Source organism: Myotis davidii, unplaced genomic scaffold (assembly GCF_000327345.1).
Source record: "Myotis davidii unplaced genomic scaffold, ASM32734v1 scaffold116, whole genome shotgun sequence".
Taxonomy (NCBI): domain Eukaryota; kingdom Metazoa; phylum Chordata; class Mammalia; order Chiroptera; family Vespertilionidae; genus Myotis; species Myotis davidii.
The window spans coordinates 1406381-1422249 of record NW_006290632.1 but is presented as its reverse complement, the minus strand read 5'-3'; the positions used below and the strand labels follow the sequence as shown (position 1 = coordinate 1422249).

Sequence of the window (15869 nt, the reverse complement as noted above, 5' to 3'; positions counted from 1 at the left end):
TTTTCAAAAATATCTGGCTGCCCCTTGACAGGGGGGCAGACCTGAGCTAAACTCTCAGCGAGGAGGTCAGCCCGGCCAGACTGTGGTGAGAAGTAGAACCACCCAGGTCTTCCCAGTCTAGATCTGCCAAGCCACAGTCTCTCCAGCTACTAGCTTTTCCCAAATATCTGGCTGCCCCTTGACAGGGGGGCAGACCTGAGCTAAACTCTCAGCGAGGAGGTCAGCCCGGCCAGACTGTGGTGAGAAGTAGAACCACCCAGGTCTTCCCAGTCTAGATCTGCCAAGCCACAGACTAACTCCAGCTACAGGAGGAGGAAAGCTCTGTGGCATGTTACCGAGATGTAGCCCTGGCTGGTTCATCACATGCGCTCAGCCATCACTCTCACACTTATCCTTTCCCTGAGTCAGTGTTTGGAGTCGAGGTAATTCTGGATGCTCAATAGTGCCCAATGCACTGAACACAATGGGGACCCATCAAACTGTTTGTCAGTGGCATGTAGCAATAAACCAGCAATGCTCTCTCGTATTCTTCATGCTGAAGGTGGACTACAGTATCCCTTTGTAGATATCAAAGGTTTTGCTGATAAAAGGTGAAACTTCACAGAATTAGAGTCTCAGACACTCTGCCACCCTTAAGACCCACATTTGTCACAAAGCCCTTCCTGCCGCATGTCAGAACGACAATCCCACGAACGTGTGGTGCTGTAAGCATTGCTTGTTCAAACACGATGTACAATAAAAGTAAGTGGTAAGTTCCTAATTAACTTCTTCCAGAAGTCATAACTTCACTAGAAAGATCTGAAAAAACCTTTCTCGTAAGCAAACCTTAAAAAAGGCAGTTATATTACATCAGGTTTCCATAGATGCTAACACCTGGCACTGGCCACCAGAACAAGCAGAAAGAAACACCGGCAGCTCAGATTTTGGATTCTTCCATTTCCATTTGGGGCCACCACTGACCTTGGATGGAAGCAAAAGGAACTGGAGACTAGAGCAGAGAGGCAGGCCCTCTGTGTACTGAGAGTGACAGCGGTGAGAACAGGAACCAAGCCAGAAGCATGTCTCCACCCCCGGTCCTACTCCCCTCGCTCTACGGGGACTTCTGTTCAGAACCAAGGGTTCATCCTGAGCTCTACCATTTGCCTGCGTAACAACAACAACAACAACAAGAATCACACAAGCTGACATCATGCCATGTTCTGAGTCTAAGACCTTCATTTCACGTTTTCTTTCTTTTAAATAGATCTTTATTGTTGAAACTATTACATATGTACCTCCCCCCGCACCCTCACTGACCCCTTCTATCCTGCTCCTGCCCCCACCCCAGGCCTTCACCACACTATTGTCTGTGTCCATGGGTTAGCATGTATGCACACAAGTTCTTTGGTTAATCTCTTCCTACCACCCACCCGGACCCGCCTTCTCTCTAACATAATGAGGAATATGATACTTGCTCTCAAACACGAATGTCACCCGGCAGACATAAATGCACACAGTAAAATGCCATAACAGAGGCTGGAAGACCTTGGAGCCTGCTGAGACCAAGAAGACCTCCAACTTGGATAGTCTTGGAATCTCTACCTTCTATGGAAGCAGAACCATTTTTTTTTTAAAAAATGCTATCTAAGTTTGGGACATTACAGTAATTTAGTGTTATTCTGAAGAATGTCCTATATTCACTTACCCTACATGACTATTGTTAAGAGACCCATTACAAATGATAGCTTAAGTAACAGCCTAGTCTTTGGCTAAGGAGAGATCATGTGTTGCTTAAATAAAAACTACAGAAAAAAATCTACCAGTTAATTCAAAATACATGCCTGAAAATAGGGAAGAGAAATTCTATGGAAATAGTAAAGCTCTTTCCTAATGTGTTCAGGTGCTTTTAAGCACCAACTGTCTTGCATATTTTGCAACTGTTTCCTTCCAAAAGCTAAAAATGTCTTGTATTTTACAGACAGTATTTTAGCACTGTTGCCTGTCACACACATAGGAAAACTGCTCAAAAGCTTCAATGTTGAAATTAAAATAAAACGTATGCCTAGAGTGGTAAATATTCCTGGATTGATAGAGTTGCAGCAGATAGACTCCAAAAATTGACTGAAGTCTGAGATATTAGAAAGACGAAAAATTTATCTAGTTTTAGCAAATGTCAAATCAGCAGCTATTGCTTTTAAGATTAATAAGAGATATAATGGTTTCCAGATAGCCTCTAAATAGAGATTACTATGAATGGGGAAGTGATTTACCAACAGTCACCACAATGAGATTTCTTTAAAGGTTACAATCATCAGTTATTTAGCTGAAACACTGCTGAGAATGCCTGGTCATTTCTTGAATAATGCATTATATTCATTGTAGATTTGATCTGTATTATAGCAATACAGATATTTCTAAAATAATGGAAAAAACTATCTGTTACCTTCCAATTGCTTAACATATCATTTCCACGAAGTAATTGACTCAGGACATATTAGACACTGTCACCTGGGTGTTCTTTCTGCAAGCATAACTTGTAAATAATCTGTACACAATGGGCATCACAAAACAAACTCATCAACCTTTATAGACTTTTAAGAAAAGATGAGATGAATACAGGGCAGAGTGAAGGACCTTTCTGAAGCAGTAAATTAAAATGATTAAATGTCTATATCATTGGGGTGACAAATTTAAGCTCTGAAATTTAATTATTAACATGGATAACTCACCACATTTTTTAAAATGTTGCCTACGATGTGTAAGTCCTTCTCATATAAATTTCCAAATGCCTTTAGGTTTACTCAAGAGACTGCTTGGAGAAGCACCAAGTATAATGCATATTGTTTTATTGTTGGATTATGAACTGCACTTCCCAGGATGCTACAGGCTTTTTATATAAGCTGGTTTATCCATATGAACTTCTTCAAGGGCACAACATAGAAGACCTTAATAAATTAAAACGAGTTTCTTTGATGTGGTTCCATGAATCTTTGATCAGTATGAGTAGCAGGTTTGCATTAAAGAACTAGAGTAAAGCAATAAAATATACATATACTGTGTACCAGTTTATAGAAAGTGTCCATTGCATTTTGCATTCCTCCCAACTTCTGAGAATCGGGGTAAGTAGTACAGAGCCACTATGCTCACAACTACAGCTTTAACCTCTCACTGGTTTACTAATAGTGGGAACAACATGTTACAACATGGATTCTCTGCCAAAAGCCGATGGGAAGTTCACAATAATAAAACCTGTGATCTCCTTCCAGGCTCCTAAACATCCATCCCAGCCTCCTTGTTTTTCTCACTGACATCGCCATGTCCTTCCACAGACTGAAACCCATGAGGGCAGACACCATGTCTGCTCGCCAACCCCCCCCGCATCTTTATCACAATAAGTAGTGAGAGAGTTGAGTTGATTGAAGGCCACAAAGCCCAAAGGGATTAGTCACACTCTGAAACTGAGAGAATTCTCACCTGGAATTTTTGAAGATGGTGATACAAATTAAGTATCATCTTTGTAAATGAATGTGATGTGATAGAAGAACACTTAGACAGAAAGGCAAAAAAAAAAAGGAATTCTAGTTTTAGATCTGTGAACACTCAACTGTAAACCCTTTCTACATCATTCCCCTCACCTGTAAAATGAAGGCATGGTTCTATGTGCCCTATAATTCTGAATCTCTAAAAGGCCATGATTCCAAGAGTAAGCAGGGCTATCACAAAATAGAAGAATGGACAGACAAGGGAACCATTGGATTTTTCTGCTTTGGTAGCTACTGCCACCACAAAAAACCTATAAACTACTTCAAAGAAAAATGGAAATAAAGGAAAAGATGATTATCCTAAACAACTTAATATAAGTCCAGTCCTTCGAGCAACATATTTAAAATTTAATAATAACATTTTGTACATTGCGTGATTTATAAGCTTTTGCACTTATCCTTCCATCTTGCATGATTTGTAATAAACATGAAGACAGCCTACTGACTAAGCCCTTCTGTATACAGTAAATACTTACCAGGATTACTATATCCCTAGTCTTTAGCCTGGGAAAATTCCCTACAACTTTAGCCTCTGGAACATGGACGGTTCTGTGGCCAAGTTGACACCTACATTCTCAGGTCAGAGGGCTGTGAAAGGACAGCATAGATGTGCCTTGGCTGGTTTGTACTCTGCTGTCTTCACCTCACATCTTGCCCTTGAGAGCTATTGTATTGTATGTTCTGTTCAAGCTTTGAACGTCAGTCTTACAGTCTAGGGCCGGAGTCTGGGAGCTATGGCTTGTGAGCCAATCGGGTGGCAGCTGCCTGCGTTGTCAGCACAGTTTCATAGGCCACAGCCACGCCCTGTTGTCTGTGGCTGAATTCATGCTGCAATGGCAGAGTTGAGTTAATCCCCAATGTCTAAAATATGTACTCTAGGGCCCTTTACAGAGCATGTTTGCCAACCCCTGCTCTAGAGGAAAATAACACGTTGCAATTTAAACTCTAATTGTCCTTCTCTCCTAAGCATAAGAAACACAAACCCTAAGTAGCAATGGCAAAAAGAGGAACAGATTGAGACATGCACACCTCTGAGGATCACACCTCTGAGCACAGGACTGTAAACAACACTGCTTCTGACCTTCATTTTAATGTAAGTCCCCTAAGGGTTACACTCCCCACTGTCCCCTTTCCTACAACAGCCGGGAACGCGGACCCTCTCAAAGGTAGCTGTCAAGGTGTCACCACTAACTAAAGAACCTGATTCCTCCCTGAGTGAAGGTTGCCTGAAATTCTGCCAAACGTCCAGTTTTATCTCACACTCATCAAGGGTCTAGAAACTACGTCAAGCACAAGAAACTAGGAGATCCCTAAAGTCCTATGCTTTGAATGACACGCCCTAAAAGTTAGAAAAAATCAATGACCAACACCGCATATGCATTGAAAAACATATGCATACATACTGAATTACTAGAAATGCCATACATTTTTAGGAGTTACAGGAGCACACAAGAAATACCTCTCTTAATTTCCAGAGTGAAGAAGGCCTAAAATTTTAAAATAATGATTTAAGGGTAACTGCACCAAGATTTGAAGGACAAGTACATGTTTACATTTGCAACTTCTAGGCAATATGTATAGAGACTTGAAACATTAATACGTTTCTTGTATTTTTTTATTAATCAATAAAATCATTGCTCAAAATGCCTGCTACAGTTGGACTCTGTTTACTTCTTTTCTTTGGTGACTAAAGACAAAAAATATTAGCACCACTCTTTAGCAATATTCTCATACTCCACCCAGCAATAAAAATTTTCATGTATTAACATAACTTATATTAAACCTAGGAAGCACTTTAATGTAAGTCATTTCATTCTCATTTCTCTGAAACCTTATATAAAGTGAAAGCATACTTTAGGCTGACAAATGTTTTTGAAAAGAAAATAGAAATAGAAGAGGTTCATTTCACCTTCACATGGTGTCTTTCTCATGCAGAGTTCAGATTTCCACATTTGTATCCCTTTAAAGGATTTGATATGCAGGAAAAGAAGAAAGGATGATGGTAAACATTTCATCTTAAAGACAGCTACAGACCACCATATGCCACAATGACCAGAGGCTTAAAACTTACCTTTTACAGATGTGTTTGGGGGTGGGCCTTCCATTCGCAAGTTCCATGGAGGGTCCCCCTGGTTAGCAAAGTCCCTCATTTTCAGATAGCTAATTGTAAGTCGAATGATGGATGCCTTGTCCAGCTGGCTCGTGATGGCTGCAGGAAGAGGCAATAACTTGGCCAATTCATAGAACTCAAAATTTTCTTTTCCCCGGCGGGAGCGTGCAGCGTCTCGGGATTTCTCCTTTCTCAATGCTTGTAAACTGAAACCAAAGAAGTGACAAAGTATTGTTTAGAACATATGACTTTCTCATCAGATAGAAACTGCTTTCTTTTTACTTCCCCTTTCCCAGCAAAAAGTTACCAAAATCTTCTTCAAAATCCCATGGGTCATGGTAAAATACGTTCCAGACAATGTCCACTAAAACCATAAATTCTACCTCTGGACTTATATGCTATGAACTCAAGTGCAATGAGTACAAAGCATTTGCTTGGTAGGGGTTTTCCCCTCAATTGACCATGCAGTAACATACATTCCTTGTTTCTGAAACATAGGATTTACAGGTGATACTTGATCTCTTCAGCTATAAGCAATTTAAAAGATTGGGCTTGTAGATATCTATTCTCAGACATCTATCATATCTATTCTCAAGCTTGGCTTTGTCCATTTTAACTATTATTCTGATGGGATTATAAGCCATCAAAAGGATGCATTTAAAACCATTATTGCAGTTATCATCTCAGAGGAAAAGGAAAATACAAAAACAATTCACAGAATCAACAAATAAAATGTTGATGTTCTTCCAGCGCTCAGTACGGATCAAGACCTCAGTCAGATAAAGAAAACATCCAATTGAAGAGGAAGATTTCCATGTAACTTTATAAATGTGCTGGTAATTCATTGATAAGAGAATACTTTCATTCTTTTATCAATGGACATACACTAATGAATGGATAGATTCCCTAAATTACTAGAGGATAGAACACATTGCCCAGAAAAGTCAAACTTTATGATAATATAAATTTAATGTTGAAAGACAAAAAGCCCTGTCTGGGTTATTAAAATTTATAAACATTATAGACATATTACTTCACAGAAGAGGCAACAGGTGGGATCCAGCATTTTGCTTTAACTATTCATGTGCATTTCTGTTTGAAGTTTGCTCACACTGCTGAGGGCAGAAGCTGGCACCACTGAAGTTGCCTCTGAGCAGCTGACAGAAAAATTCTACCTACTCTGAATTGCTCTGTTTTGTGTCTGACAAGAAATAAACTCAAGATCAGACACCAGAGATAGGTAATTGGGCAATATTTACAGTATCCAGGTGCTATTAAAATCATTTATAGGTATCCGTTTTATTGAACTCCGAGGACATTTTAAATTTTTGAGTCTAGCATGCTGGTTTTCCCTTATAAAATAGCAAGAATGAGAAACAAGGAAAGAAGTGAGACCAGAGGAATAAATCAAAGTGGGTTTAAAGTTGTGGCTCCCATCCCTATTAGGAGAATATGGACAATAACATTCCAGGTCACATTAGTGTATACCTTATATTGTTCCTGGTGTAAACATTGTATTCAATGTAGACACCCAAACTATCTTATTAAATATCTATGTAATTTAAGTAATGCCATAATGTTCTGGTCTAATATCCCAAATTATTTCATGTTTACTCTATTAATAAAATATTCTGAATTAGCTAACTAATATATTTCTCAGAACTGGACAAGTTACTGCTATCATTCTCAGTCTCAGCAGTCTTAGGTGACAAACCTTTGTCTCTTCATATCTCACGTGGTAACTCAGGCAGAAACCTCCTTAATTTACAAGGAAAAGACTTGTTTTGCCGTTTATATCCCAATATCTTAGCTGGCCTCCATTCAATTCTATAAATGATCAATTTTGGCTTATTGAAAATCTATAATAATAAAAGTGTAATATGCTAATTAGACCGGATGTCCTTCCCGATGACCTTCCGAACGAAGCCAGGGATGCAGCCACAGGATCGAGGCAGCTGCCAGGGCTGCAAAGGGCTACTCTTGCATGTATTTTGTGCATTGGGCCTCTAGTTATGTAAATAAAGTGAAAGGAGCCTTAAAATATGAGCAAGTATAAATCTAACCAAGATCCAGGTTAACATCTTAAGATAAAAGAATGAGACATATCCCTCTCTATAATACAAGCAATCTACCTAACACCATTTAAGTCATCTGTGCCAAAAAATTCTCTTCACATGTTTCTCTACCACTTATGGAGTGCAGTGGTTCAAGTTCAGTGCTCTGTCCTCTTTATATACTTGTAATTGAATACTACTCCAGAAGGTGGGCTGAACGCACAACTTTTTTTTAGCCAATAAGTGAGTATGATGGAGCTCTGGGGCAGAGGTTGGAAACTCAAGGGCTCACAGGGTTAAGGCAGGGAACAGCAATGAATGAAGAGGCCTGGAGGACAGCAGTGCAGGCAAAGGGTGGCACACACACTTCCAGCTAATTACAGCTTTGGTGGCAGGCAGGCCTGGTGTTGTCAGAGTTCTGGTTTTTCTATTTCTAAAGAACAAAAACTAAACTTTTACATGGCATTTCAAATTTTTTGTTATGTTTTAATTTTGTGTTAGCTAATTAAAGTTCTAAAAATTACACAAGTCCATTAAAATATGTCATTTGGTCAACAATGGAGCAGGGATGCATTTTTATAACTGGGTAATAATTTGGGAGACTGCTTTTGAAGGTAGTTTTAGTGGATGATATATATGATTTTCCTTTAGACATGGCACTCAAATGATCACAAATGGACTCATTTGTTAACTAATTAATACTACTAATATTCATGCTGGAATTTCTCTATTCACCTGAAGCAATGAGGGGATTAGACAATTACTCTGAAATTGATATAAATGCATAAGCTTATCAATAAACTAAAGAAAAAAATAATCCTATGGGGAGGAAAGCTCAAGATCACAGGAAGCAACCCAATGGGCTCCAAAGCCTAGCTGAGGGGAATGGGAATATGCGGACGGGAATGCCTTTTGGCATTCTGCTCAGTACTGCCCTGACACCTGACTGTTCTGAAACAGCACAGAGCACAACTTACTCTATGTGTTCCTGCTCCACCTTCTGTTGTCTTTCTGCCCCCCTCCCCTCCTTTTTAACTCTAGCACACACTGTTACCCCACTGGAGTAATCTTCTTGGCCATAAACTCAATAACAAAGGGTTTCCATGACTCCCACATCACATCATTATGCAGACACCATAGTTCAGAAGACTTTCAGAATGATAGCACTGTTTCTGTAATAAGTAGTAATTGGTTTTGAGGGTAACAGCAATAAAATATAGTCAAAGGATTATAGAGGTTATAGAGATGCTGACAAAAATAGATGAAGCTAGGGACCTTAAGACAACAACACAGATTGAGGATTAATCTTTTTTTTCTGCTTTTGTGAAGTAGAGCCTAGTTATAAGCAATTCTCAAATTGAATTAAGGACTACATTAACACCTAAAATAAACTTAGTATTTATACATTCTGTTCTAAACCAAAAAAGTATTTATAGAATACTAAAGAAAGGATGGCTTATTTGTACATGAGCAAAATGTTTGACCTCTGCCATTTAAAATATGATTAGGCTTCAGAGTCACTATAAGTACTCCCTGGGCCAAAACTCCCCACTGCAGATGCTCATGTAGGAAGAAGAGACTACCTTATTCCTCCGTAAATCAAAATGCCAACGCTCTTTGATGAGGCTATTATCAACCTCACCAGCATTACCACCAACTAAAAACCAAAAAATCAACAGCCACTTCAAAAGGGAGACATGTAGATATGTAGATATGTGGAGCTAGAGATAAATAAAAGTTGGAAGTCCTATATGAAATTGTATGTATATATGTTTATTTGGGGGAAGATAGTAAATGATTTTCAGGTTATCCTTAGGGACCCCACCTCCCCAACTAAAAAGGTAATGATCTAGTATCTTGAATTTCTCCTAAGCCTTATTAAGTTAAATTTTCCCCTTCTTCTTGTCATTGATGTTGCCAGAATTCATTTATCATCAACAAGTATTTCTGGTTTCAATAATATTATTTAATCTATGTTTCTTCTCAACACCTTGAAAGAATTTGTACAAGTTTCTAAAGCTATACCTTATGCACAGATAACAAGCAATCATAAACTTTTACTAGTAATGACAGTGCACATTAAATGAAAAGTGTTTTTTTAAATCCTTTTATGACTCTTAAATCCCTTTGGCAAGTTGTGTATTTTGTGCAAAGACTCCTGGTGAAGGAGTTAAAGACACATGTTGGGCATTTGCGACCATTATGATTCTAAGTCACAAAGTAGAGCCTTAATTTTATCATTTTATAAAATGAGGATGTCAAATAGGGCATTTTTGGCAAATCCCATGAGAGTTAACTATAAAGTAGTAAATGTCTTGGACAGTTCTAGATTTTAACAATTAAAATAGTTTATGAATTCTAAATGTGTTAGAGTCCACTTTAGAATTTCACAACAGAGAAGAATTTTAAGAAATTGGAAAGCTCAGAAATGCCCAAAGTAAAGTCAACCCATCCTTAAACTTGGAGTGGAAGCTCTGTACCAGATTGAGGACCTTCACATCACCAGACAGTTACTTGCTGGGCAACCTTGGGTAGGGCTCTCAAACTTTTTAGGCCTCCATTTCCTCATCTGGAAAATGGACATTTTAATAGTATCTACTTCATAATATTCCTGAGAGGAATAACTGAGCTAATCTGTGCAAATTGCTAAATGTCTACCATATTGAAATATTACATGAGCAGTAACTCTTATTATAATAAATGTAAAACTTAAATGAGGAAAAATAGCCCAACTGTTTTAATCCTAGTACATCTGATTACCACCCTATTTCTCCATCATTCTTTATAAATTTTTTAACCGAGCTTCTTATCTACCATGTTTGACTACATTTTCTATAATTCCGAATACCTATTTGCTTTCCTCATTGTCCTCTCAGACTCCTTTCTCTACTGCCACTTATGTATGACCTTCACTTTAGTAAATTTAATTTCCCATGTAGTGACAGTAAAAGTCAAACCAAGGAAAATAAAGTCAGAGGCCTAACTTCTGCTTGATGACAACATTAAAACTGCCTATTTTTTTAAAAAAAGTCCTACGTGTTCTAATAGTGGTTATCATCAGGTTCTGTCTGACACCTTTTTCAGTGTCTTCCATGCCAGAAAAAGGTAGACGTTAAGTGCATGGACTGTGGAGCCAACTTCCTGTACTTAAATCCTGGCTCTATAACTTTCTAATTATGTAAATATGATAAAATTACTTAACTTATTTTGTCTCAGTTATTCTCACCTGTGAAATGGGATGATAATGCTATCTGCGTCCTAAGATTATTATTGGAATTAAACTTATTTGTTGCAAAACATTTACAATTGTGCCTGGCACATAGTAACACTATATAAGATGTGTTTAACAGAAAAAAATCTTAGCTCATCTCACAATGATACTTCTATGTTTTGAGGTCGACAATGTTCATTTATAATGTACACTCTGTTCTCACCAATATGATTCCTATTCACTGGTTCTGACATATAACATTAGGTTCCTAAGTGAAGTAAAATTCTGTTATTGCAGAGATTTTGATTTTTCATCCTAGTCCTCTTTATGCCTATAGTCTATATGTTGTATACTGAAGCTGCACTTAATGAGTTGTTCAAATAAAAAAAATGTTTCCTTAATAACAGATGAAAGATTTAAAAATAAATAAATGATTATCTGTTCTAGGAAAGGTGGCCATTTTTCAGTTTGCTAAAGTTGAAAAAACTGGCATTCAGTTGCAAAACAAGAAATTTTGTTTATACATAAAAATTAATATTCAAACAGGTGCTGAGTCCAAAAGCTTGTGACTTCTATGGAAGGCTTCAAATCTGCAATGACAGTTACTAGGTAGAAGGGTATATGCGTACTCCTAGTGGAAAGATAATCTTTCAAAATATCTTCCAAAACATCACAAATCTTAAAGTTCTTCTTGTTCGTAGGCAAGGCAGCAAGCCCAGGACCATGGAGAGCTCACACAGCACTTCTGTTGGTGGGCAAGTATGGGAATGCAGCAAGCAGCATTTGCTGCTTAGCTCTCCATGCTGGGGGCAAGGCTGAGTCATGAAATAGTGCTCGTGCTGAAATTAGCAAAACATTTTTTAAGGTATAAAAAGTTAAACAGGTACAGCCACGATCACCAAACCAATTTATGAAACTGACCCCAGTTTGCAATCTCTCTGAAGCTGCCATAGTACTGGATAAGGATGCTACTTGTCCAGAATGGAAAAAAAAAAAAGACAACTTTGTACTTGCTGAGTCATTACATTAAGAGAGGTAGGCTATCCATTGTGGCTGATCAAATTTAGCTTTGCAAAATTGATTACTTGGGTTTCTTTCTTTACAGAAGTGGTTATGATAATTATGGAAATAATATCGCTGAGATCTACAGAACATGATAAAGGGAAATAATATTTATCACAGAGAAACAACTTAATGGTCTTCCTCTCATATGACGTCTTCACAATCAGATTTATCATTTTTATAACTTATATTTGTGGGATTCTTCTGATATAGACATAATTGATAGATACACATTATCTCTACATGAAAATCCTCTAAGCCTCAATTTTAACACTGACATGTAAACTTTTAGAATACAATAACTAGTCCTTATTAAAGAACGTGGCAGGTTTGAGGCATCTAACTATCAGGAACAGGAAAGGTAGGGTCAGAACCACTTTAAATCTTACCTTTTAAAAGTACTGCTAGGGAGCCAGACAGGCAGGTTTTATGGATTTTTCACACTTGTTTGCTTAGGAGAAGCCAGCACTACAGACTTCTACTATTTATCAATTAATCTGGCTGCAGCCTCAAAGGAAGAAGGTCGGCCTGTATTAAAAATGCAGCCATCAAAAATTCATCAAAGGCTTCAGCATTTTAACTCATGAACCTTTGAACACCTGCACACTTGTCAGATCTCTGGTCATAGTTAACGGTGAAATCTATAGGTACTCCATCCAGTACCTACACCTGCCCTGACATGAGCTGAATGAGGAGCTTTCCCAGAGAAAAGATGAAGATTCTATAAGCACTGCTTGCTCTTCCTTCATTAGTTTCAATAAAATAGCCCTCCACACATTAACATCATATAGAGTTCAAAGTCAATCAAATCAGCCTACTACAAAGAAAACGAATCTTTCAGGACTATTTTTCCTATGATTATAAATATAAGCTTTCTTATAATGTGTTATAATTGAGAACTGCATAAACAACTATTACCTGGTAGGGTTATGCACAACATAGCTCACAAATTGAAGCCTTTAAGATGCTCCAAGAAAAGGTAATCATTTCAGAAACTTTCCTTTAATGTGTGAAGAAAGCAGGATACTATACGTTGGAAGTTAAAACTGGAACCTTCAAGTTCAAGGTAAGAACTCTCCTGCTTAACTAATGCACTGCTCATAGCTGTCATCATTAATTTATGTTAGCCTCTGTAAACATCAAGAGTATAATAGGCCAATTTCACAACTAAATATAGATGCACATTTTGCCCTTATATAAATGGCAGATTGCTGCCGTAGATCATCGCTGCAGCAACACGTCAGTAAAGATGCACTGTTTGATGGTCTGATGCTCACACAATATATAAAACCAGTTGTAATGGTTGTTTGGAAGCAAAGTGTAACATAGCAGCAAAATTTCATTTGTTCCACAAACTCAGGATATATTAAGCTTGGCTGACAAAGACTGTTTGATGTGCTAAATCAGTTTGACCTTCATTCTTGCTTTATTTTTCTCATTTAACATGTGAAATGACCATTATTTTTCCCCACGTAAGAAAATATCATGAAATTGATTGCTTAAAAATGTCAAAAACAACTGCAACTGCTAACATTGGATAAAGTATTAAAATGAAGATGCATTAAATTTTTTAAAAATATATTCTGACTGAATAATCATGACCCATTTTTTGACTTGTGGTAAATAGATCAAAAGACTAATTAAAGCCATTTAACTGAATGCCTTTCCTCAAGTTCAGAAAATGCCTTGTGTACATTTGAACTTAATAATTAAATTAATTGGTTTTAGCCAATGAGCATTTTTATTCTTAATACTTTAAATAAAAGGATTTAATACCAGAATGAGTCATTGGAATAGTAATAAGAAAAGCTGAGAGGTCTGCACAATCCTTTTCAACCAATGGTCACCTTGACTCAAATAACCCTCGAATGAACCACAGCAAGACCAAACTATTCATTGTATGCTTTGGTGTCTGCCAAAAACCTCATGAATCAAAGTGTTTTGTTCTTCATTTTCCCCCAGAACTTTAAGCCATACCACTGGCAGTTCCGTAATAATGGAAAAATTGCTGCTTTATCAAGTAATTTCTCTCCACCCCACAAATAGCACTTTACCTTGGAGCAACTTGTATATTTCACACCTTAAATTTCTATTTACCAAATCAGCTAATCACTTCACAATTGAACTCAGAACAAAAAAAAATTATCAATTAAAGTGGTTGAAACTCCTGCAAATTATCATTTAGGGATGAAGTAATTGCTTTCATCAGGGCAGAAAAGCCCGCCAGAACAGAAATGTCACTTTAGATTAGTGTTCTCAGTCCTGAAGCTATGGATGACACAGCTGATATAAGACTAAATGCCAAGACCAATCAATTGCTTTTGTGGCTCTGCTCTGAGCTGCTGTAAAAGGGGCCATTTTCTAGGATCTACTCTTCATTATAGTAAATGCTATCTCCTTGGTAACATAATTCCATTTCTCATAAATTCTGTCTGAGAGCATTGTCCTAACAATGAATGTTTGTGGAAAAGAATGCTGTTGGTTTAATGCACAGAATTCAGTGTGAATGGCTGTCAAACTGCTATAGTTTACTAGTTCTTAAACATAAATTGAAGTCTTAGACATTAAAAAGAATTCTTGGTGAGAAATGACTGTCCTGAACAAGGTAAGATACTGTATTTGAAGGTTTTGTGTTACTGGTTTAGAGTTTTCACTGTTCTAGTGTGTATCTGTCCTGTACATGAAACCAGTCAGCTCACACCAGTGGTGGGTGAACACTTCACTTACTTTCTCAGCAGTGCAGTTTGCAAATGTGAAACCTCAGAAGCAAACATGGACTCATTAGGCAACTGCATGTGATTTGTCAATAGCCAGAAAGGTGTTGAGAGAGAGGGGGGGAGGGATGGAGGGGAGAGAGAGAGAGAGAGAGAGAGAGAGAGAGAGAGAGAGAGATAGCCTTGAGTTCAGCCCTTCCTGGAAAGCATCCAGATCTTCATTTATATTGTTCATCCCCCTAAAGTTACAAGAATCTAGGTTCCTGGCTCCAATTAAAAGGAAATTGAAGAAGCTAATACAAAGAGAAAGCAGCAATTCCCTGACCTGCTCCCTTCAGGTCTGAAGTTTAGGAAGATTTTCGGGGCCATGGGTCTTTGCTCACCATGGAATATAGGCTTTCCCATCCTGATGAGCACACATGTGTAACTTTCATTAACAGTAGCAGGAGGCCCTGACTGGTTGGGCTCAGTGGATAGAGTGTCAGCCTGTGGACTCAAGGGTCCCAGGTTCAATTCCGGTCAAGGGCATGTACCTTGGTTGCTGGCACATCCCTAGTAGGGGGTGTGCAGGAGGCAGCTGTTCGATGTTTCTCTATCATCGATGTTTCTCTCTATCCCTCCCCCTTCCTCTCTGTAAAAAATCAATAAAATATATTTTAAAAAAAAACAGTAGCAGGAGTCAGGAGCACAGGCTGAGAGGAATGTCTACTGCTAAATATTTGGAAGGGACAGAGCATCTCTGCTGAAAGGCAAAATGGGAGGGACTGGTGGGCACACTGTGATGGCGGGACATTGTACAGACCATCCATGGGGCTGGAATCTCTACCACTCCAAGGAACTACAGTGCTACACATGTTGTTTCTGATTTTAAGATTATTCAGCACTACCAAGGAATAGCATGGACCTTAATATCATAACAGTAAAAGTTAATCTAAATGCTTACTATAGTTCAGCCAGGGTCCAACTGTTTTAAACACTATCTCATTTAGTTCATGACTCACTGCCAATATCAGCGATGAGGGGTGGGGAGAGTAACAACTATGGAAGGCAGATAGTCTCCGCTGGATACATTTGAAACTAAAAACAATGTTGTTCTCAGCCTCTTTTTAGGGGGTGAGCTGCATGAGTTTTGCACTTTCCATTCAATTGTTCACATACAACCATCCTCAAAAATTTTGTCTCAGGGAGAGCTTTTCC

The 15869-nt window shown here is 38.1% G+C and overlaps 1 protein-coding gene across 1 annotated transcript in view; it reads right to left on the bottom strand.

Annotated features, from left to right (window-relative positions):
* The window catches only part of NPAS3 (neuronal PAS domain protein 3), an 815671-nt gene that overhangs the window by 603095 nt on the left and 196707 nt on the right, over nucleotides 1–15869 (bottom strand). The window contains exon 3 of the mRNA XM_015563843.1: nucleotides 5593–5837. Coding sequence (XP_015419329.1) covers nucleotides 5593–5837 — 245 coding nt within the window. The remainder of the gene's footprint in view (nucleotides 1–5592; nucleotides 5838–15869) is intronic.